General features: G+C 35.6%; 2 protein-coding genes across 2 annotated transcripts in view; both read left to right on the plus strand.

The window, feature by feature from the left end:
* The first annotated feature begins 8,696 nt into the window (after nt 1-8,696).
* Nucleotides 8,697-25,784, plus strand: part of LOC103506731 — a 36,637-nt gene continuing 19,549 nt past the window's right edge. The window contains exon 1 of the mRNA XM_026821717.1: nt 8,697-8,775. Within this exon, the coding sequence (XP_026677518.1) occupies nt 8,724-8,775 (52 nt within the window). The 5' untranslated portion in view covers nt 8,697-8,723. The remainder of the gene's footprint in view (nt 8,776-25,784) is intronic.
* LOC113466379 lies at nt 9,560-12,276 on the plus strand. The gene is made up of 2 exons (XM_026821716.1): nt 9,560-9,851; nt 10,385-12,276. The coding sequence occupies exon 2, from the start codon at nt 10,414-10,416 to the stop codon at nt 12,073-12,075; it is 1,662 nt and encodes a 553-aa protein (XP_026677517.1). The 5' UTR covers nt 9,560-9,851; nt 10,385-10,413; the 3' UTR covers nt 12,076-12,276.

Raw genomic sequence — 25,784 nt, forward strand, 5'->3', positions numbered from 1 at the left:
TCATCAGGACTATATACTGCCTCTGCACGTGTCATTTCAAACCACTGCGGGTTCACTAACTTCTAACTTGATTTTGTGGTTTAGGATCAAATAGTTCACAATGTTTACTTCCATTATCTTTGCTCGTATAAATGTTAAAGATAGGATTCACATCAAAATATTATCTACATCTATGTGTAGAGATAGAGGATTTAAGGAAATGTGTAGGTAAGTAGTAGAATAGAATAGAATAGAATATAGCTCATTTATACTGCTAGAATGAGACTGAAAAGTCCCTTTCAACCCCCAGTCTAACCAAGGTAGTAGGTAACTACATAATGACAACTGCTAAGGTCTTATTGTCTAGAAAGAGAAGAGAGGACAGGATAGGAGAAAGCCGGCCGTTCCGAGAACGAACCTTTACTCTTTGGGATAAAATTAGTCAGCCTAGTAAGCTTGGTTGGTAGCAAAAGGGAAATGTGTAGGTAAGTAGAATAATAGAATAGAATAGAATAGAATAGAATATACCTCATTTATAGTGCTAGAATGAGACTGAAAAGTCCCTTTCAACCCCAGTCTAACCAAGGTAGTATAAGTAACTACACAATGACAACTGCTAAGGTCTTATTGTCTCGAAAGAGAAGAGAGGACAAGATAGGAGAAAGCCGGCCGTTCCGAGAACGAACCTTTACTCTTTGGGATAAAATTAGTCAGCCTAGTAAGCTTGGTTGGTAGCAAAAGTATCAAAGTTTATTTATTTCATGTTTCAACACATTGGGTTGTTGCCTTGTAAGCGCTAGGGCGCTGGTTCGATTCCCGCCCGGCGGATTCTATCCTGGACGGATAATGTTCGCTCAAACTGTTTGTCCAATTATTATTATTATTATTATTATCATTATTATTATTATTATTATTATTATTATTATTATTATTATTATTATTATTATTATTATTATTATTATTATTATTATTATTATTATTATTATTATTATTATTATTATTATTATTATTATTATTATTATTATTATTATTATTATTATTATTATTATTATTATTATTATTATTATTATTATTATTATTATTATTATTATTATTATTATTATTATTATTATTATTATTATTATTATTATTATTATTATTATTATTATTATTATTATTATTATTATTATTATTATTATTATTATTATTATTATTATTATTATTATTATTATTATTATTATTATTATTATTATTATTATTATTATTATTATTATTATTATTATTATTATTATTATTATTATTATTATTATTATTATTATTATTATTATTATTTATATTGATAATCATTTATATTAAATATAAAGCTGCCGAAAATATTATCTAAAGCAGTTGATACGGCTTTTTTTTTCATCACAAGTCATAGGTAAATAACTAATTATGTGTTAGGTATTTACATCATTAAATTGTACAAAAACCTCAAAGTAAAGGTATTTTTTTTATAATGTTCACCCCTAAAGCTTTTAATCGCTTCTTATTGGAATAGAAACGAGAAAAACGCCATGGGCCAATAATAGGAACCATGATTTTATAGGGAGTTCCAATTGTTCGCCCATGGGGCGAACATTAGGAACATGGCTAAACTTTTGATCCATTTATTCGCCCATGCCTTTTAAATGGTCTGTATTAAAGATAAAAAATTGATACTTTAACCAAAAGACGTGGAATATTGTCTACTTTATCCCAGATATCTTAAGATTGAATAATAATGAAAAATAACGTGTAGAAACCTTAAGGCGTAAATATGAATCCTTAAGAAAAACGGTTAGATTTTAGCAAAAATCGACTAAAATTTTTCTTAGGAAGGAACTTTGATTTTTCTAATTTTTGTTTTTATGACTACAATTTTGGAATACCACTGGTTCGATAGCATTCTTTAAGCCCATTCTTTTGATAAAATTGGATCTTGAAAAAGTTCGTCCAGTTCAGACTTATGTAGCGCAGACCCACAGGTGGGCCAATAAATGGTACGTTTTTTAGAAGGGCGAATAAATGGTACACTTACCTAAAAAGATACTAAAAAATAACGAAACACTCCCTAGGACATGGCAACATCAAAAACAAGTTTATATGCAACAAGAAATGCACTTAAGATAATAATTAGAATAAAAACAACATTAATAAAGTAGGTAGGTAATAATAAATAATAAGGATGAAAAGCAACGGTATCATTAAGAACAAAGAGAATAAAACAAAATGTCAGTTTTTAAAAGCATGAGTAAAAACACCAACACAAATTCCAACATGGAAATTCAGAGTTGAGAAAAGTGAAGAGTGAGTTATGAACTTATGAAGAACTACTCTTTTTCGTGGACCACTCAGTTGGTGAGTCAGATCAATGAATACTCTGAAGTCTTGAAATTCAAATGTTTTTCAAATTCCGTCAAATTTGGAAAATCTGCACCAACACATCCCATAAACCCCGATCTTGCCTTCGAAATCCAATTGGAATTTTTTGGAAAGAAGCCAAAAGTGTCACATTGGATGGAATTCTTTCCTACCCTCAAACATCTTCGTAACGCGAGCAAATAGTTCCCTACCGGCCTAAATTTATGGAGCAAAATTTCATCCATCTGTGAAACATTTTTGTCTGAGTGGATACCTATCAAATTGGGAACGGAGGAACCTTTTATTTGTTTATTTTACCATTTGGTCTCTATTGGTCAACATAGTCCAGCCCTGTCCCAGAAGTATTTCTCACGCCAGGCCAGCACAAGTCATTCAAGAAGAAAACTTATTCAACTTATTGTGAAATAAAAACATGAAAGTTATTGTAATATTGTATAAAAAAAGTCATTGTTAACAATGTGTATAAAAACCATATTGGTCCCTTAACATTATAATAATATACCTACAGGGTGTGACAATATTAAAGTAGAACTTGTCAAGTTGTCACCCAGTCAGTAAATGACAATCAGTGTATCCACACAGTCGACTGGACCGTCGATCGATGTCGATTGAACCGTCCACACTGCCTCGATAACATAGATTTCACCTCGTCGATCGATGTGAATTTATTGTGAATCGATGTGGATCGTCGCCGACGGCGGTCGACTATGTTTGGACACGCATTTAGAGGTGAAATGTCATGGGAGAGTCCCAAGATTTTTGTTATTATTGTTATTATTATTATTTTTTATTTTTTTTTTTTTTTTACTACGACCTTGTTTCTTGAGTTTCCTCGGTTTTTAGATTTTTTTCCTTTTTTGGCCAGTTCCTTTTTTTCCAACATGTGGCACAAATATTTGCTGGCCTTTGCGACCTTGTTCACTTTATCACAAGGTAAGTGGAGATTTTATTTTGGAATTTCATTGGCACGATAATGACATTTTTTTCCAGTTAAAAGGAACAGATTTACAAAGGTATCAAATAAATGGTCGTGAGATCTTTTTTTCTCGGTTAGAGTTATCAGTGTTTCAAGATCACTGGAGATTCGTCTTCAGAGATAGATTACCCAAATGTCTCAATTTTATCTCTTGATCGATGAGGCGGAAAGTCGTGTGATGTTCACACCAGATTTTTTCTCGGTTAGAGTTATCACTTCTCTCATCAGAGTTATCAGTGTTTCAAGATCACTGGAGATTCGTCTTCAGAGATAGATTACCCAAATGTCTCAATTTTATCTCTTGATCGATGAGGTTAGAAATTGCCCGTTGTAATTATCGATTGATTTGAATTTGAGATTTCGAATTTTAAAGGCAGATAAGTAGGTATTAAACTGGCACCGGTTTTAGTGTACCTTTTTATTTTTCTTTTTTCTTTGAAAAGATGCTAAAAGTGTCACATTGGATGGAAAAGAATACCTCTCAGACATATTAGTTATGCGAGTAAAAATGTTCTTACAGAGATAGATTTATAAAGAAAATTTTCTTTATCTGTGAATCATTTTTCACTGGATATCTACCGAATAAGGAACGAAGGAACCTTAGATTTGTTTATTTTACCATTCGGTCTCTAATGGTCAACTTAGTTCAGCCCTGTCCCAGAAGTATTTCTCACGCCATACGAGTCATTCAAGAAGAAAACTTATTCAACTTATTGTGAAATAAAAACATGAAAGTTATTGTAATATTGTATAAAAAAGTCATTGTTAACAATGTGTATAAAAACCATATTGGTCCCTTAACATTATAATATACCTACAGGGTGTGACAATATTAAAGTAGAACTTGTCAAGTTGTCACCCAGTCAGTAAATGACAATCAGTGTATCCACACAGTCGACTGGACCGTCGATCGATGTCGACTGAACCGTCCACACTGTCTCGATAACATAGATTTCACCTCGTCCTTTACCTATTGAGAAATTGACCACATAATAATGGAGTTCTTAGGTTAGGTGGTAGAGAATTACCTACATAGTATAGGTTCCTTTTACACATGTAAAGGAGGCTCCACATAATGTAGATACCATAGATTCGTACAAGCCTAACCCAACTTTTAGGCTTGTTGTTGTGTATCCACCCAGTATTTACAATCACCAGTCCACTCTGTATTCTGGTTGCTAAGGCAACATCTCAATAGATAGTATTCCCTGCCTTCCTCTCTTCCCTGAGCTTTTTCATTGTCATTAATTTTTCCAATAAAACATCTTCGATCTTACATTTATCCTTCACTTTACATATGAGTTCTTCTTCGTTCAATAAAATACACAATACTTGTTTGTCCCTATATCTGAGCTTTTTGTATATGGAGTTAAGCTGTGGACGATGTACATAGAAAGTAACAAAAATATCCACGAAAATGTGAGTGCTGCTGGAACTGTTAGATGATTTGAACAAATATAACACCTTAACAGCTCAACTATCAACTATAATAACCTAACTCCACAGGTATACAGGTAATCAAGAAAGTAAATAGTAACCAACCTAGGGGCTAATGTACTCAAAAACATAAAACATAGGGGCACGGTTACACGCTTCTTCGCTATGCAGAAGGTCCCGGGTTCGAATCGACAAAAAATTGTACCCGTTTTTCGATTGCAAATATTGAACGACGAAAAAATTGTAGGTACACATTTTGTGATGGCAAATATCTAGGTATCTTGTACATATTTGCAATCAAAAAAATTCAAAGGGTTTCTTTCTGGTGTTCTCAATTCAATTCAATTTATTTTTATTGTACATAATATAACATTAAAAATACAACAATGAATACAATATTGTACAACGTAGAAAAGAAAAGAAAAAGAAGGAGAAAAAAATAAAATAATATCTAAAATTAACCTAACCTTAGTGGTGTTAAAAAGATAATATGACCCAGCACCTAAATGGGGAAAAACCACTTTATACTAATGGGTCAGTGAACTGTAGAGTGTAGATCTCAGGAAGAGGGCCTTTACGGGCCCTCATAGGCCCAATTGGATTCAATGGCTAATCAGCAAATGACCTTTAGATGCTAAACATGTTTGTCGAATGTCATCAAAATCGGACGAACCATTCGAAAGTTATTGTGAAACAAACGAACAAACTAAAACCAAGAGAGTGATACAAAATATTGGTAGATTTGACATCTCCACTAATATTAGGAGAGTGGTAGATTATTTGACATCTCCACTAATACATGACATAATATTAACATATCAGGAGATTGGTAGTTTTGACATCTCCACTAATACATACATAATATTAACATATCAGGAGAGAAAGCCAACGGAAATCGAACCCGCTTCGTCCCGGACGGAAATCGAACCCGCTTACTCTTACAAGGCAGACAACCCTCCAAGCAAGCATCAAAGCGCCTGTGGAGAAAAAGGAGATAAATTTCCATGCCTCGGCTGGGATTGAACCCGCGCCCTCCTGTTTACGATTATCTTAACCACTACACCACCGAGGCAGGCATGTATTATTAGTATCTACCTATGACTACAGTTGAACTTGTGTCAAACAAATATAATTCCCTGATAGAGCAAAGTGTCACCTGCATCTCTGGGGGTCCTAAAATACATCTGTCTAAAAGTGACATCATTTACACCTGCAGAGATAAGAACCAGTATACCATTTTGTATCCTGGTATACATATTTGTATCCTACATCTAATAGCCTAATATGCATTGTAGTTTTTGGTATCTCGGAGTTTATAATGGGTCCTGGTCTGGCAATCTACAATGAAAACAAATTACACTATATCTTTCAAAAGTGACATCATTTACACCTGCAGAGATAAGAACCAGTATACCATTTTGTACCCTGGTATACATATTTGTATCCTACATCTAATAGCCCAATATGCATTGTAGTTTTTGGTATCTCGGAGTTTATAATGGGTCCTGGTCTGGCAATCTACAATGAAAACAAATTACACTATATCTTTTGGTGTATTAAATTTGTGTGTAAAGTTGTTTAAAGCCCGCATTCAGTTAAGTTGGATTAACACCCAGGACTCATGTTGAAGTTGAATTAACGCCCGGATTTAGGATTTCATGTTGTCTTTATACTAATGGGTCAGTGAACTGTAGAGTGTAGATCTCAGGAAGAGGGCCTTTACGGGCCCTCATAGGCCCAACTGGATTCAATGGCTAATCAGAAAATGACCTTTAGATGCTAAACATGTTTGTCGAATGTCATCAAAATCGGACGAACCATTCGAAAGTTCTTGTGAAACAAACGAACAAACTAAAACCAAGAGAGTGATAGGTACAAAATATTGGTAGTTTTGACATCTCCACTAATATTAGGAGAGTGGTAGTTTTGACATCTCCACCAATATTAGGAGAGTGGTAGTTTTGTCATCTCTGCCCGGGCACTTGTATAACTGTGACAGTATAAGTAGAATAGAATATACCTGTTTATCCTGCTCGAATGAGGCTAAAAACTCCCTTTACCCCAGCAGTCTAAACAAGGTCTCGTGTATTTTACGGGTTTACCTTTACCAGTATAACACATGAGGTTTACATCAAAGGACCTTGCTTAATTATTTTAAAAATGTGTTTATTTTCCTTTTCCTTTTCCTTTTCCTTATCACATATATCACCTCTATTTTCCTTATCACAATTACTTTCACAATGTCTCTACCACTACCTATCTTTACCTGTTGTATCTTTTTTCATTGTCATTCCCTACTGGGTTTACGTTTACCAGTATAACACATGAGGTTTACATCAAAGGACCTTGCTTAATAATTTTAAAAATGTGTTTATTTAGACTGTTAGCTTAGAACAAGTTGTTCGATAATACTAACAGTAGGTACTAACAATTGAGTCGATTGATACAAGAAACTTGTCATCCAGTCAGTAACTCACCAGGCTCGAGCGAGCTGCACTTGACTGTGACAGACTGTCAGCTTAGAACAAGTTGTTCCATAATACTAACAGTACTAACAATTGAGTCGATTGATACAAGAAACTTGTCATCCAGTCAGTAACTCACCAGGCTCGAGCGAGCTGCACTTGACTGTGACAGTTGTGCGGGCATTTGTATGATTGTGCACTGACAGTAGCGCGGGCTGATATGAAGCAACTTGTCAAGTAGGTGGATGTTTATTCTTTTTGTTTTATTCTTCATTTTTTCCTTTTTTTCCTACTTGAAAAGGAAAGAAAGTGGGAGGTTTGATGGAGGCGCTGTAAGAACGGAGGTCTTATCGTCCCGCAATTTAAGAGAGAAAGGAGAAAGCCAGCCTTTCAGTGAACGGATGTTATCCGGTTAGGTTAAAGATCGACCCGGGCGGAAATTGAATCCCTGACTGGACCTTCTGCATGGCAAGCAAGCGCGTTACCACTGGATCAACCGTGCCCCAGAGAGAAAGGAGAAAGCCAGCCTTTCAGTGAACGGATGTTATCCGGTTAGGTTAAAGATCGACCCGGGCGGAAATTGAATCCCTGACCTTGCGCTTTCGAGATAGACGCTCTACCCTCCAAGCAACTCTAAGAAATTTATGGAGACAAAGTTCCATGCCTCGGCTGGGATTGAACCCGCGCTCTCCTGTTTACCAGGCGAACGTCTTAACCACTTCACTACCGAGGCAGGCCTGTATTATTATTATTATTATCTTCAGGTCACCTGATGATTTTACAACTAAAAAATGCAAAATCATCAAATTAAAAAAAAAAAAACAAGTCTCAAATCAACTGGCTGGAATACTTTAGAGGCTGAAATACTAGGTACTTCAAGAGGCTGAAATACTACTTCAACTGGCCAAAATACAAAATACTTCAGCTGAAATAGGTAAGCCAGAAAGACGATCCAATCGCTTCAGCTCTGAACAATAGCCAAACCAGCTTGTTATATTATCAGCCAAGAATCGCTAATCAGTGAACCAAAGAAGACCTGAACCCAAGAAGAGTACCAAGTACCAAGACTAGAGTTCCTGAACCCAAGAACCATGTAAACCGAGTACCACGAGTGGTTTTCAAAGTCAAGAGCGAAGACTGTAACATCCTGAGTTCCTGACTTCAAAACCTTGCAACCAAGTTTCAGATTTCAGTCTATGAGAATCCCTTGAACTGAAAACATCGAAAAAAAATCCCTCAAAAGAAAAAAAACTTGCATTTTTTAGCCAATTTTGTGCATTTTTTTTATTTTTATTTTTTGAAAGCCAGTATTGTTTTTAAACTTTTTTCGTCGAAAAATGTTTGATTTTTCTTAGCGGTTGTGAATTTTGATTTTTTATCCGTTTTGATTTTATTGAGTGACTTGTTTTTGATTTTTTTCTGAGTTTCCTCGGTTTTTAGATTTTTTTTCCTTTTTTGGCCAGTTCCTTTTTTTTTTCAACATGTGGCACAAATATTTGCTAGCCTTTGCGACCTTGTTCACTTTATCACAAGGTAAGTGGAGATTTTATTTTGGAATTTCATTGGCATGATAATGACATTTTTTTTCCAGTTAAAAAGAACAGATTTACAAAGGTAGGTATCAAATAAATGGTCGTGAGATCTTTTTTACTTTCCTTATCCTATAGGAAGGAAAGTAATGTAATCGGGTCAAAATTTCGATGGACATAGGACCTTGTTTAGACTGCCAGAGTAAAGGGACTTTTCAGTCCTATGCTGGTAGTATAAACAAGGTATATTATATTCTATTCTACAATGGTTGAACACTTCCTTTAATCGGTATAAAATGAAGCATTATCTTTTTGTGTGCATATTACCTATCTATTTTCGAGTTGAAAGCCCGCATTCAGTTAGCAGTTGGACGAACGCCCGAGTTTGAAATTTCATGTTGACTTCATCATAATTGTGAATCAGTCAATTGTAGAACTCAGGAAATGGGCCTTTACGGGGCCCCAATAGACCTGATTGGGTTCAATAGCTAATTAACAAATTTTGAGATTCGACATTCAACTAAAGAAAGTTTGGTGAGCTTTCGGGAATACTCAGATTCCCATCGTCAGACAAAGATCGCGAGAGAGGTGTTGACTCTACGAGCGCTGGAGTTGAAGTGAGACTATACCTATTGTCTTTTAAAATTTATAATTTATTTTTTAATTTGTGAAGATTCTTTTCTAAATAATTATACCGATAATTATTTACATTTATTTTAACAAATTTTGTTTAGATGTTAAACATGTGTGTCAAATTTCATCAAAATCAGACTTACCATTCGACAGTTGAGGAGCAGCCTGTAAATTGGGCCATATGTATAAATGGCCCTTTTTAGGGACTTTGCATTTTTAGATCCACCATGTTGTTTTATATCCGTAGACATTTTGATATCAGCTGAGAGTCGTGTAGTTCCGGAGATTTTTGACATTGAAAAGTTTGCAAATATGGCCCTTTTTAGAGACTCACTATAATCTACGCATCTTTGGATACAGACTTTCAGTTTTACAGCTGACTTTGAATAGTTCTTCCCGCCTAAAATGAATTTGATGTTTGTATCATGCTTTATCACTATCAGTTCTATTCTAATCATAACAACAGTTAGTCAGTCATGGATTTTCTTAGAGTACAGAGTTGTTGTCAACTTAAGTGTTACGACACAATGTCAGCATTTATTAGCTTTAATCTTCAATTGAAACTTCAGCAAGAATGATTATTTACCAACACACTATACGAACGACACTATATCTACTTACTAATCAATTAATAACTAATATTAATAACTTTCAATTAATATTATTATCATTAATGAGCTGGAATCATAAGCATACTTTTTTGTTCTATTATGTTATGAGTTCTGAGCTTGAGTTATTAATAAATATTATGAGATTTTTGACATTGAAAATTTTCCAAATATGGCCCTTTTTAGAGACTCACTATAATCTACGCATCTTTGGATACAGACTTTCAGTTTTACAGCTGACTTTGAATAGTGTTATTATCATTAATGAGCTGGAATCATAAGCATACTTTTTTGTTCTATTATGTTATGAGTTCTGAGCTTGAGTTATTAATAAATATTATGAAAGTATTTGCTTAAAAAAAAAAAAAAAAAATTCTAATCATAACAACAGTTAGTCAGTCATGGATTTTCTTAGAGTACAGAGTTGTTGTCAACTTAAGTGTTACGACATTATTGATGTAGACAAGCAAAAGAGTTTTTTCCTCAACTTTTCGGAGCTTAAGACAAAAAATGACAAGGACAACTTTATTTTGCGGTGCATGGAAGCACATGTTCCCAAACAAGTGAACACTACCTACAAGAGAAAAACACAAGCCCTGTACTCTTGGAAGTATTATTGGACAAGGCAAGATGAAAAACTTCAAGTATGTATGACATTTCTACTATCAGTTTTGCAGATTGGGCGGAAAAGAATTCGAACTATTCAGGGAAAGTTTTCCAAAGGTCAATCGATCATGCATGATCAAAGAGGTAAGCACACAAATCGGCCTAGGACAATAAGCGATGAAGTGTGGCAGTTGGTACAGGTCCACTGGGCAAGTATTCCGCACACAGAATCCCATTATTCATCTGCCAAAAGTTCAAAGAAATACTTCGTAAATCCAGAGTTAAATGTCAAAAAAGTCTACAAGTTATTTCAGAAGTACTATGAGTCAGTAAACGGACGTCAACTGTCAAATTTGAAATACAGAACTTACTGTAGATATTTTCAAAACAAATCAGACTATGCGTTCAGGCAACCTAGAACTGATGTGTGCGATTTTTGCACTGAATGTAAAATCAAATTGAAAATGGATCCTAATGATAGTTGCAAAACTCTGTTTGAACTTCATCTAAGAAGATTTCAGAAATACAAGGAGATGAAGGCACAAATTCTAAGTCCTAGTGGTTTTGAAGATAATTTAGTGTTAGAATTTGATTTTGCACAAAATTTGGCCCTACCCAAGTTGAACGTGAACAGGCAATATTACAGTCGCCAGTTATCTTTGTATGTTTTTAACGTTCATGTACATAACAATGGAGAGAGTTTCCTGTTTTACTTCATGGAGCATGAAGCTAGAAAAAATTCAGATGCTGTGTGCTCAATGCTTTATGAGACAATTAGTAGACAACTCCTGCCTTCACACAAGCAAATCGTTCTCCTCTCAGATGCAGCAGGAGGACAGAATAAAAATGGTACAATGGTCCAGTTTTGTTCTTACATTGCCAACTCATTGAAAGTGAAAATTTCCCATCTCTTCCCAGTAAGGGGACATTCTTACAATATTTGCGACCGGAATTTTGGCCTCTATGGAAAAATATTGAAGAAAAAACAGCGTGTTTCCACTATTAGTGATTATGTCAGAATTTTCAAGCGCTCAAGACAGAACCCTTGTCCGTTCGTGATTATCAATGCCGCAAATGGGATCCTCAGAAAGTGGTCAACAGCTTTAGCACAGTTTTGCCACAAAAGTCCTGTAAACAAGAACACAAAATTCACTATTCAGCAATTTGTTCAGCTGAAATATGATACCCATGGAAATGTCTTAGCATCAAAATCCTTCTCACCAAACCTAATACCTTTCAAAGTACTCCTCTTTGGGAACACCATGAACAAGACTTTTGATCTGCACCTTATGGATGGTAAGCCTATCACCAAGGACAAAGAAAAGGATTTGAAAGATTTGATGAAGTTTCTTCTACCTTCGAAAGCCAAATGGTTCGATCACCACGTATTCTCATCCAACTTGAAAATAACAGATCATCTCTCAGATACAGAAGATGACTCCGAAACGGAATACTAGGGTCCTTCCTTCTGAGCTTAGGTAGATATTATACTACTCTAGACATAGGTATAAGTACCTATGTACTATCAGCTAAAACCAAATTATATACGAAGTGTTATTGTTTATTTTATTGTTTCATTAATTTCATAAATACAACTTGTTTCACTCTTTAAAATTTAAAATTCTAGTTGCTTTTTTTACGATTATCTCTTAAGCCAGTAAAAAGGGCCATATTCCCACTTTGGTTTATTATTAATTATAAAAATTGAGAGGAACATATTCATTTTCTTTTATTTTTATTCATTTCCTAACAATATGCTTCATTTTCATTTAAAAACTTTTTAGTAATACATGCAATATTTAAAAAAATACAGCTAATTGAAAACTTTAAAGTTGTTTATCTCGAAACTAGATTTTCCGGATATGGCCCTTCTTACTGGCTGCTCCTCAAGGAGATTGGTAGTTTTGACATCTCCGCTAATATTAGGAGATTGGTAGTTTTGACATCTCCGCTAATATTAGGAGATTGGTAGTTTTGACATCTCCGCTAATATTAGGAGATTGGTAGTTTTGACATCTCCGCTAATATTAGGAGATTGGTAGTTTTGACATCTCCGCTAATATTAGGAGATTGGTAGTTTTGACATCTCCGCTAATATTAGGAGATTGGTAGTTTTGACATCTCCGCTAATATTAGGAGATTGGTAGTTTTGACATCTCCGCTAATATTAGGAGATTGGTAGTTTTGACATCTCCGCTAATATTAGGAGATTGGTAGTTTTGACATCTCCACTAATATTAGGAGATTGGTAGTTTTGACATCTCCGCTAATATTAGGAGATTGGTAGTTTTGACATCTCCGCTAATATTAGGAGATTGGTAGTTTTGACATCTCCGCTAATATTAGGAGATTGGTAGTTTTGACATCTCCGCTAATATTAGGAGAGTGGTAGTTTTGACATCTCCGCTAATATTAGGAGATTGGTAGTTTTGACATCTCCACTAATATTAGGAGAGACGTAGTTTTGACATCTCCGCTAATATTAGGAGAGTGGTAGTTTTGACATCTCCACTAATATTAGGAGAGTGGTAGTTTTGACATCTCCACTAATATTAGGAGATTGGTAGTTTTGACATCTCCACTAATATTAGGAGATTGGTAGTTTTGACATCTCCACTAATATTAGGAGAGTGGTAGTTTTGACATCTCCACCAATATTAGGAGATTGGTAGTTTTGACATCTCCACTAATATTAGGAGAGTGGTAGTTTTGACATCTGTAGATTTGACATCTCCACTAATACATACATAATATTAACATATCAGGAGAGTGGTAGATTTGACATCTCCACTAATACATACATAATATTAACATATCAGGAGATTGGTAGATTTGACATCTCCACTAATACATACATAATATTAACATATCAGGGGAGTGGTAGATTTGACATCTCCACTAATACATACATAATATTAACATATCAGGAGATTGGGAGTTTTGACATCTCCACTAATACATACATAATATTAACATATCAGGAGATTGGTAGTTTTGACATCTCTACTAATACATACATAATATTAACATATCAGGAGATTGGTAGTTTTGACATCTCTACTAATACATACATAATATTAACATATCAGGAGATTGGTAGTTTTGACATCTCCACTAATATTAGGAGAGTGGTAGTTTTGACATCTCCACTAATATTAGGAGAGTGGTAGTTTTGACATCTCCACTAATATTAGGAGAGTGGTAGTTTTGACATCTCCACTAATATTAGGAGAGTGGTAGTTTTGACATCTCCACTAATATTAGGAGAGTGGTAGTTTTGACATCTCCACTAATATTAGGAGAGTGGTAGTTTTGACATCTCCACTAATATTAGGAGAGTGGTAGTTTTGACATCTCCACTAATATTAGGAGAGTGGTAGTTTTGACATCTCCACTAATATTAGGAGAGTGGTAGTTTTGACATCTCCACTAATATTAGGAGAGTGGTAGTTTTGACATCTCCACTAATATTAGGAGAGTGGTAGTTTTGACATCTCCACTAATATTAGGAGAGTGGTAGTTTTGACATCTCCACTAATATTAGGAGAGTGGTAGTTTTGACATCTCCACTAATATTAGGAGAGTGGTAGTTTTGACATCTCCACTAATATTAGGAGAGTGGTAGTTTTGACATCTCCACTAATATTAGGAGAGTGGTAGTTTTGACATCTCCACTAATATTAGGAGAGTGGTAGTTTTGACATCTCCACTAATATTAGGAGAGTGGTAGTTTTGACATCTCCACTAATATTAGGAGAGTGGTAGTTTTGACATCTCCACTAATATTAGGAGAGTGGTAGTTTTGACATCTCCACTAATATTAGGAGAGTGGTAGTTTTGACATCTCCACTAATATTAGGAGAGTGGTAGTTTTGACATCTCCACTAATATTAGGAGAGTGGTAGTTTTGACATCTCCACTAATATTAGGAGAGTGGTAGTTTTGACATCTCCACTAATATTAGGAGAGTGGTAGTTTTGACATCTCCACTAATATTAGGAGAGTGGTAGTTTTGACATCTCCACTAATATTAGGAGAGTGGTAGTTTTGACATCTCCACTAATATTAGGAGAGTGGTAGTTTTGACATCTCCACTAATATTAGGAGAGTGGTAGTTTTGACATCTCCACTAATATTAGGAGAGTGGTAGTTTTGACATCTCCACTAATATTAGGAGAGTGGTAGTTTTGACATCTCCACTAATATTAGGAGAGTGGTAGTTTTGACATCTCCACTAATATTAGGAGAGTGGTAGTTTTGACATCTCCACTAATATTAGGAGAGTGGTAGTTTTGACATCTCCACTAATATTAGGAGAGTGGTAGTTTTGACATCTCCACTAATATTAGGAGAGTGGTAGTTTTGACATCTCCACTAATATTAGGAGAGTGGTAGTTTTGACATCTCCACTAATATTAGGAGAGTGGTAGTTTTGACATCTCCACTAATATTAGGAGAGTGGTAGTTTTGACATCTCCACTAATATTAGGAGAGTGGTAGTTTTGACATCTCCACTAATATTAGGAGAGTGGTAGTTTTGACATCTCCACTAATATTAGGAGAGTGGTAGTTTTGACATCTCCACTAATATTAGGAGAGTGGTAGTTTTGACATCTCCACTAATATTAGGAGAGTGGTAGTTTTGACATCTCCACTAATATTAGGAGAGTGGTAGTTTTGACATCTCCACTAATATTAGGAGAGTGGTAGTTTTGACATCTCCACTAATATTAGGAGAGTGGTAGTTTTGACATCTCCACTAATATTAGGAGAGTGGTAGTTTTGACATCTCCACTAATATTAGGAGAGTGGTAGAATTGAAAAATCCTAACTCAGGGGGAAAAAACTCTTCCTATTCTTCTTCTTCTGTTTCTTTATCTAGAATTCTCCTTCTTTTTCTCTTCAGAATCCTTAATGTTTATATAAGATTCTTCTTATTCTCCTCAGTTTTCTTCTTCTTCTTCTTTTTCTTCTTCCTGTAGAGTCGCGGGTTGACTGAACTTTAGCCAATGGGAGGATCCGGAGGGGCAATATAATTACCTAAGCATATTAACTCATTCCTAGCCGAGGCTGTTTAAAGTTTACAGGCTGTTTCTTCTTCTATTGAATGCCATCATACGTAGATTAACAAAGTGGATCTAACATGGTCGATTAACACGTTGAATTTCTTCGGGACAAAAATGTAGATGTTGGTGTTTGTGGTGCTATTTAACTCATTCCTAGCCGAGGCTATTTAAAGTTTACAGGTTGATTCTTATTCTATTGAATGCCAACATACGTATAGATTTAATATCGTCGGGAGTTAACACGTTAAGTGCTGTTGGGCTAAAATTCAATGTTAACACGTTGAATATTGTTGGGCCAAAAGTAAATTCTTTTTTCATTAATTTCTTCTGAGGATATTTAAGTTTACAGGTTAATTCTTATTCTATTGAATGCCAACCATACGTGGATTCAATATGGTTGGGAGTTAACACGTTGAATGTTGTTGGGCCAAAAGTGTAGATGTAGATCATTCCTAGCCGAGGCTATTTAAAGTTTACAGGCTATTTCTTCTTCTATTGAATGCCAACCATACGAGTGTATAGATACCTGGCTCTAATATCGTCGGGTGAATATTAACACATTGGATCCTTTCGGGCCAGAAAATGTAGATGATCCACATTGGATTTCAAGTTTTAATTTATTTCAATTCAATGTTGTTCTTTTCATACAAGGGAAGATAACGAGAGGCAGGCAGGCAGGCAGGCCGAAACTGAGATGAAGAGATAAAGGTGAGGAATAATAATAATAATAGTGCTTATTTATACTGCTCGCATAGGACTGGAAAGTCCCTTTACTCCAGCAGTAGGCTACTACTATTATTGTTTAACTCATTCCTAGCCGAGGCTATTTAAAGTTTACAGGCTGTTTCTTCTTCTATTGAATGCCAACATACGTAGATTTAATATCGTTGGGAGTTAACACGTTGAATGCTGTTGGGCTAAAATTCAATGTTAACACGTTGAATATTGTTGGGCCAAAACTAAATTCTTTTTTCATCAATTTCTTCTGAGGCTATTTAAGTTTACAGGCTGTTTCTCCTTCTATTGAATGCCAACATACGTGGATTTAATATGGTCGGGAGTTAACACGTTAAATGCTGTTGGGCTAAAATTCAATGTTAACACGTTGAATATTGTTGGGCCAAAACTAAATTCTTTTTTCATCAATTTCTTCTGAGGCTGTTCATTATTTCAAGATGTAATAGTTGGCAGTCAGTGTCTATTTCTTCTATTCAGAAATAGTCGAAGAAGACAGTTTTTTTGTTTCGAAATGTCAAGATATTCATTCTTTCTACTTTCTTGTTTGGAGATTCTGAAGTGACTCTTTAAGACATTCGTTCCATTCTTTTGTTTAGCTTTTCTTGCTTTAAACTCATTATTTCAAGATGTAATAGTTAGCAGTCAGTGTCTATTTCTTCTATTCAGAAATAGTCGAAGAAGACAGTTTTTTCGTTTCGAAATCTCAAGATATTCATTCTTTCTACTTTCTTGTTTGGAGATTCTGAAGTGACTCTTTAAGACATTCGTTCAATTCTTTTGTTTAGCTTTTCTTGCTTTAAGGATCTTCTCTTTAGTTCTTCTTTTGATTTGCATTTGTTCTTGTCTCTGCTAAATGGCTAAATCTATACGGTCTCCCCTTATCTTTCAACCGCACTTCTGCATTTTCTTTCTTCGCTTTCTTCTTCTATGTATTTTGCTTTCTTGGATGTTTTTTGTTCTATCTTTTGTTCCAGCTTTCTCTTTTGTGTTGTCTTTGTTCTTGTTTCGTGACTTCTTCTGTGACTTCTGTGTTCCGTGACTTTATAAGGTTTCCTTATCGTTTATTTCTGCATCTTCTTCGTTTTCTTCATTGCATATCTTTCTTTTGTCTTAGCTTCTGTGCTTTGTGAGTATTCTTTTTTGATCTATCTTTCTTCTGCTCTGATTTTTTTTTTTTGCTTCTTCTAAAGGTAAATCCATACGGTCTCTTTACCCTTTATTCATTTATCTTCTTTGGTCTTCTGTCTTCTCCGCATTCTTCTGCTTCTCCTTTTTCGTTCTCTGATTTTTTTTTTTTTTTGCCTTTTCTAAATGTAAATCCATACGGTCTCTTTACCCTTTATTCATTTATCTTCTTTGGTCTTCTGTCTTCTCCGCATTCTTCTGCTTCTCCTTTTTCGTCTACTTCGTTAAATCTCTTCATTAAAGACCTTAGCTATTATATAGTGACGTCACGCCTTTATCATCAGTATCACCACTTCTGTGAGTTCAACTACAAGACCTCTGAGAGATTCTATTCTATTCTATTGTACTTCTTGACTTCACCTCTCTGCTATGCAGGAGTTATTAAAATTAATGATCTAACATATTTATTTATTTATTTTTTTTATTTTTTCGTATAATGAACAATTTTTTAAATGCGTTTTTTTATGGTTCTGGATGTTGTATAATTCATTTTATGCCTGAAATACATTATGGTTGTTCTTCATAAGTTTAAACAACACTGTGATTTTGTGTGGTTTGAAGAGCGAAGAAAGAATAAGCCAGTCTAGTTAGCTTGGAGGGTACCGCGTCTGCCTTGTAAGCGCCAGGTCGCGGGTTTGATTCCCGCCCGGGGCGGATTTTATCTTGAACAGATAAGTTTCTCCTACCTTGTCCTCCTTCACTCTTCGCTTTCAGGGCCATAAGACCTTAGTAAATAGAGTTCCCTATATTAAACCTTCTTTTTTTTCTTTTTTCTTTCAAAGAGGATTTTACAAAAAATCATGTAACTTGATAAACAATATTTCGCTTTTTAGATATCTTTTTAACACCACTAAGGTTAGGTTAATTTTTAGATATTATTTTATTTTTTTCTCCTTCTTTTTCTTTTCTTTTCTAACTTACGTTGTACAATTGTATTCATTGAAATGTTGTATTTTTAATGTTATATTATGTACAATAAAAATAAATTGTATTGAATTGGACAATCAACATACAAATTACTTTCCATTTTTTCTGACGTTGTTAGGGCTCTAATCTGGAGTACCAAAGTACCTATATGCTCAGTCTTTGTTTTATTGCATAAATCGGTAGTTATACAAATTTTAACCTATTTATTATCTACTTATCTATATTTACGCTTACTTGAGTACTTTAATTGTATGTATATCTTGGCTATCTTCATATTTTTTCTAGAATAATCCTCGTCATCATAATCTTATATTATAAGAACGAGATCCATTCACTCATTCACAGTTCACATTTCATAGTTCACACACTGATCGCTCTATCTCTAGAACCAGGGATAATGAAGAATAATCATGTAAAGAATATTGTAAAGAAAGAATAAACTTATTATTATTATTATACGCGACAGGGAAAGTAGCCGTTTTCAGGTAGTTGTAGAGGGACAACTACAAATGATGGAAGAAAACGGATTCACAACTGTGGTCCCCGATTAGATTGTGCTAAATTTTGTGACTAGACCATTACAATTTCCCGATTTGGTCCTTCTGGATCGGGCCTGAAATGGCTGAATTCAGCATTAAAGAGGGACAACTACAAATGATGGAAGAAAACGGATTCACAACTGTGGTCCGCGATTACATTGTGCTAAATTTTGTGACTAGACCATTACAATTTCCCGATTTGGTCCTTCTGGATCGGGCCTGAAATGGCTGAATTCAGCATTAAATAATTCACATGACACTTGTAGATGTTCAGAAGTCTAAAGCCATCAATCAGAAGTACCTGGACCAAACGAATCTGCCGGGTAGGCTAATAAGCAGACAAGAACCACAGGCGGCCTAGGCAATAAATAGAAACTTGTGGAAAAGGCATGGCCGAACTTGTAGTTATCAAACTAAAAACATAAACGAAACTCAAATATTAGGCGAGCGTGGCTGAATTCAGCATTAAATAATTCACATGACACTTGTAGATGTTCAGAAGTCTAAAGCCATCAATCAGAAGTACCTGAACCAAACGAATCTGCCGGGTAGGCTAATAAGCAGACAAGAACCACAGGCGGCCTAGACAATAAATAGACAATAGCCGGAGGCACATAGTTCTAGACTTCAATTTTCAAATAGGCAATGTCTTGGAAGCAGCGATGGGTAATGCTGATGGCCCACGATCAGACTTTCTGACAGACCCGGTGTGTGGCGAAAAAAAAGCTGGCTAGGTCTGTCAGACTGTCTGAGAGACCAAGCTTTGAACATACTGATAGATTCTCAATAGCCGGAGGCACATAGTTCTAGACTTCAATTTTCAAATAGTCAATGTCTTGGAAGCAGCGATGGGTAATGCTGATGGCCACCCACGCTCAGATTGTCTGACAGACCCAGTGTGTGGCGAAAAAAAGCTCGCCGGGTCTATCAGAACGTCTGAGAGACCGTGGTTTGAACATACTGATAGATTCTGACGTGACTTTGTGAAGATTCTTCTTGAAAAGAAGAACACAAGTAGCTTTTACTCTTCACAGTTGGGTATAATAATAATGGTGCTTATTTATACTGCTCGCATAGGAATGAAAAGTCCCTTTATTCCAGCAGTAGGCTACTACTATTATTGTGGTCAAATTCTCAAATTATATTGAGGATAAAATTCCATACCTCGTTAGGAGAGTGGTAGTTTTGTCATCTCCACTAATATTAGGAGAGTGGTAGTTTTGACATCTCCACTAATATTAGGACAAGAAGAATTTAGGTTCACGGGTAAAAAGCGCCCGTAAATGTTTGTACATTCTCTAACTTGATCAAAACGGACAAAGATTATGAAGTAAAAATACACAAAACCGTATGCCAAAGGAAGAAATCGTAAAGATTATTGGCTAAGGCTTAGTACGACTCAAAAAGGATTCAAAAGTAAATAAGGTTTAATCAGATTATGGGAACAATTGGTTCGGATCTTCGGATTCAATCCTAAAGGGAATTTCATTATTTTCTTTTCCGGTTGTATTCTTCTTGTTTTTCTTCTTCTTCTTCTTCTTCTTCTTCTTCCTTCTTCTTCTTTCTCTATCGTATTCTTCCTCTACTTTTTGTTGTACACTTCTTCTTCTCAAGCTTTCTTCTTCTGCTGCGTGTTCTTCACTTTCCTGTCCTTTTTATCTACGATCCTTCTTTTACATCTTCTTCTTCTCCTTCGAGTTTTTAAATATCTGCTTGTCTTCTCTTCAGTGGTGTAAAGTCTCCTCTCTTTTCTGTTCTACAATTCCCTCTTCTTCTGCTTTTTTCACCTACATCTCTTTGTTCTACAGCTCCTATTCTTCTTAACATTTAAAACACCCAGCCGCTCTTCTATGTGTGAATCCTCTAGAATTCCTTATCTTTATTGAAGATGATGGTGACTTCTTCTTGGTTTTGTTCTATAAGCTACTTTACTGACTTGTGTTCTTCTTTTCGAGGTTTGAAGTTTTTCCACCACTTGCCAAGGAACGCCCTGGCTGCCAAAGCATATTCCATGGTGATTGCAGTCTCCTGCAGTCAGCAGATAATAAAGGTCTTTGATGATAAATACCTACGGATGATATTTAATTCAAGCTGGTATTCACGGGCATTGAAAGTGTTAAGGCTGAAAAGTTCAGGCAGACTTTTAAGATTTGGCCTCCGACCATGACTGAAACACAATTCTATTATATTCTATAATAAAACTTCTCACTCCTTCATAGCTTTGGTGCTATCATAAAGCGAACATCATGCATTGTTTTATGGTCCCGACCATCAGGGGAATATAAAACGGATGCACCTCAACGAATGTGTGGGCTGCAATAGTGCATTGTGCAGGCTCCCAAGTGCATTTATAATGCATACTAGCTGAATTCCGTCGCTTCGCTCCGGAATCCCGCTAGTTCATCCCGAGGCATGGCCAAACTTGTGGAAAAGGCATGGCCGGGTTTTGTTCTACAATTTCTTCTTCTTCCTCCATTTTATACCTGGCCATTCTTTTCTCCAGTACCAATGTGTGAATCCTCTTCTAATAGTCCTTTATCTTCTTCATCTTCTCTCCCTAGAATCCTTCTTCTTACTATAGAGTTCTTTATCTTCTTCTTCATCTTCTTTCCCTAGAATTTCTTCTTACTATAGAGTTCTTTATCTTCTTCTTAGTCTTCTACTTTTTGTTCGGCTGTATTCTTCTTCTCTTTTAACTTTTTGTTCTACAACTCCTTCTATTTGCTGCGGCTGATTCTTCTTTCACTTCCATTCCATTCTCTCGAGTGTATGAATCTTCTTCTATAGTCCTTTATCTTCTTCCTATTCTTCTTCTTTTTCGTTTTCTTCTTCTAGAGTCGTTTATCTTCTTCTCCTTTTTGATCTACAACTCTAACTTCTTCTTGTTCTTCTGTGTTGTAAAACTGCGAGAGTAAAGGAACTTTTCAGTTCTCTTCTTCATGCTTAATAAACCAAGCCACTCTTCTTCAGTGTGTGAATCCTCTATTTAGAATCCTTTATACTCTTCCTATTCTTCTTCTTCTGCTTCTTTATCTAGAAGTCTCCTTCTTTTTCTCTTCAGAATCCTTTATCTTTATATAAGATTCTTCTTCTTCTGCTTCTTTATCTAGAATTCTCCTTCTTTTTCTCTTCAGAATCCTTTATCTTTATATAAGATTCTTCTTCTTCTGCTTCTTTATCTAGATTTAATATGGTCGGGAATTAACACGTTAAATGCTGTTGGGCTAAAATTCAATGTTAACACGTTGAATATTGTTGGGCCAAAACTAAATTCTTTTTTCATCAATTTCTTCTGAGGCTATTTAAGTTTACAGGCTGTTTCTCCTTCTATTGAATGCCAACATACGTGGATTTAATATGGTCGGGAATTAACACGTTAAATGCTGTTGGGCTAAAATTCAATGTTAACACGTTGAATATTGTTGGGCCAAAACTAAATTCTTTTTTCATCAATTTCTTCTGAGGCTATTTAAGTTTACAGGCTGTTTCTCCTTCTATTGAATGCCAACATACGTAGATTTAATATGGTCGGGAGTTAACACGTTGAATGCTGTTGGGCTAAAATTCAATGTTAACACGTTGAATATTGTTGGGCCAAAACTAAATTCTTTTTTCATCTTTGCTTTAAGGATCTTCTTTCAGTTCTTCTTTTGATTTGCATTTGTTCTTGTCTCTGCTAAATCTATAAGGACTCTCTTCATCTTTCATCCACTTCTGCATTTTCTTTCTTCGCTTTCTTCTTCTATGTATTTTGCTTTCTTGAATGTTTTTTGTTCTATCTTTTGTTCCAGCTTTCTCTTTTGTGTTGTCTTTGTTGTTGTTCCGTGACTTCTTCTGCTTCTTCTATGTTTATAAAGTTTCTTTATCGTTTATTTCTGCATCTTCTTCGTTTTCTTCATTGCATATCTTTCTTTTGTCTTAGCTTCTGTGCTTTGTATTCTTCTTTGATCCATCTTTCTTCTGCTCTGATTTTTTTTTTTTTGCTTCTTCTAAAGGTAAATCCATACGGTCTCTTTACCCTTTATTCATTTATCTTCTTTGATCTTCTGTCTTTTCCGCATTCTTCTGCTTCTCCTTTTTCGTCTACTTCGTTAAACCTCTTCATTAAAGACCTTAGCTATTATATAGTGACGTCACGCCTTTATCATCAGTATCACCACTTCTGTGAGCACAACTTGAAGACCTCTGAGAGATTCTATTCTATTGTACTTCTTGACTTCACCTCTCTGCTATGCAGGAGTTATTAAAATTAATGATCTAACATATTTATTTATTTATTTTTTCGTATAATGAACAATTTTTTAAATGCGTTTTTTTATGGTTCTGGATGTTGTATAATTCATTTTATGCCTAAAATACATTATGGTTGTTCTTCATAAGTTTAAACAACTGTGATTTTGTGTGGTTTGAAGAGCGCAGAAAGAATAAGCCAGACTAGTTGGGAGGTACCGCGTCTGCCTTGTAAGTGCTAGGTTGTGGGTTTGATTCCCGCCCGCGGCGGATTTTATCCTGAACAGATAAGTTTCTCCTTCCTTGTCCTCCTTTTCTCTTCTCTTTCGGGGCCATAAGACATTAGTAAAGTTAGAGTTCCCTATATTAAACCTTCTTTTTAGTCCGTCCTTCCTTTATTATTACGATAGTAATAAAAAGGTATAAGGGACGGACTATTGTATTCGCTTCGGTGTCTGTCACCGAACATCATGCATTGTTTTATGGTCCCGACCATCATGGGAATGTAAAACGGATGCCCCTCAACGAATGTGTGGGCTGCGATAGTGCATTGTGCAGGCTCCCAAGTGGATTATGCACTTATAATGCATATTAAGCTTTTAAATCCTGCATGCTGAACATTTAAACCCCTAACCAATGAACGTTGGGTGTCAAGTGCATTCTGATGCATTTATAATGCATCAAGGTGCATGGTAAACTTTTAAATCCTGCATATTGAGCTTCTAAATCCTTAACCATTGTCGTACTGGACGAGGGGTCCAGGAACAGGCATGCTGAAAATGATATTCGTTGGGAGTTTTGACCCCTTCTTCAGGACGCTAACCCCTGTGCAAAAGTCCCAGACCACATTATTTTTGTCCAGCAAAAATTCTTCGTTTCCCGTACTACACCTTTAGTCCAGGAAACGAAGATTGACCCCTTCTTCAGGACACTAACCCCTGTGCAAAAGTCCCAGACTACATTATTATTTTTGTCCAGCAAAAATTCTTCGTTTCCCGTACTACACCTTTAGTCCAGGAAACGAAGATTTTTTTTGCTGTTTTCTCTTCTCCTTTGTGACCACTCGTTATAGTATTTTCCAGACAGAGATTCCAATTATGACTGCGCTGAGCAGCCCTATTCTAGTTCCAACTCAGCCTCCTCCTCCTTCTTCTTCTGCTTCTTCCTCGTTGTCTTCTTCTTTTATGTCTTCTTTCAGCCATCTTCTTCTTCCTCCTTCTTTCTCTCTCGCTCTTTTTTTTTTGTCTTGACAAAGCTCATTAGGTGCGCTTAGGCATTCAAACTTCAAAACCAAATGGATAGCTAAGAATAGCTTCTCTATGCATTAATAAACTTCAGTTACGTCTGAACCTCCAGCTTGGGCACAGACTTCACTTACGTCTAAACCTTCAGTCACATGTATGCGGTTATTCACAGCTAATTTATTTTCTTCTGGTCATTGTAGACTTCAAGATTATTTAACCTTTTCTTCTTGCCCGTTGAAGAGTCTAAGGAGATTCATTATTTCAAGATGTAATAGTTGGCAGTCAGTGTCTATTTCTTCTATTCAGAAATAGTCGAAGGTATATTTGGTTATGCAAAATAAAAATTAAAAAAAAAAAAATCTAACAGAAACTCTATTCTATTCTCCATTAGACAGAATTCTACCACACTTGCATACAAATTAGAATAATGGGGAGAGGAAGCGACACATCCGTTCGTCTTGAGAATAGGAAAAGCACCCAACCTACTATAAGTGAATCTAGAACCTAACTGCCAGCCTAGTTAGCTTAGTTGGTAGTGCGTCTGCCTTGTAAGCGCTAGGCCGCGGGTTCGATTCCCGCCCGGTAGAATAATGAGGAGAGGAAGCGACACATCCGTTTGTCTTGGGAATAGGAAAAGGTAGTTGGCTCCTACTATTAGTGAATCTAATAGAACCTAACTGCCAGCCTAGCTGTTAGCTTAGTTGGTAGTGCGTCTGCCTTGTAAGCGCTAGACCGCGGGTTCGATTCCCGCCCGGGGGCGTATTTTATCCTAACGGGATAATGTTCGTTCTCGGAACGGCTGGCTTTCTCCTATCCTGTCTTCCTTCTCTCTTCGATTTCGGGACGATAAGATCTAGCAGTCACAGTTCCCTCTGTCAAACCTCTTTAAAAAAAAACTTGATATTTGCATTCGCTTAAAAAAGTACAGTTAAGCAGTACAGTTCCCTCTGTCAAACCTCTTTTTTTTCAAGAACCTAACTGGTTGAAATATAAGCTGTGCAAGGAGTTTAGGAAGTTAGAGAGGTCTTCATTTGCCCATATTAACTTGAAGAATGCACAGTTAATATGGGCAAATTCCCTCCGGGAATTTTTTAGCCCGTAGTTTATTCGATCGTGGTTAAAGAAAATCAGTACCCTATGTACCTACCTAATTTGTTTAATATTCAGTTTATTTTTATTCTTGATTTGATTATTCTTGCTCTCCATTACAATTTTATAATATTCTAATCGGTATGTT

The sequence above is a fragment of the Diaphorina citri genome, unplaced genomic scaffold (assembly GCF_000475195.1).
Source record: "Diaphorina citri unplaced genomic scaffold, Diaci psyllid genome assembly version 1.1 scaffold257, whole genome shotgun sequence".
Taxonomy (NCBI): domain Eukaryota; kingdom Metazoa; phylum Arthropoda; class Insecta; order Hemiptera; family Psyllidae; genus Diaphorina; species Diaphorina citri.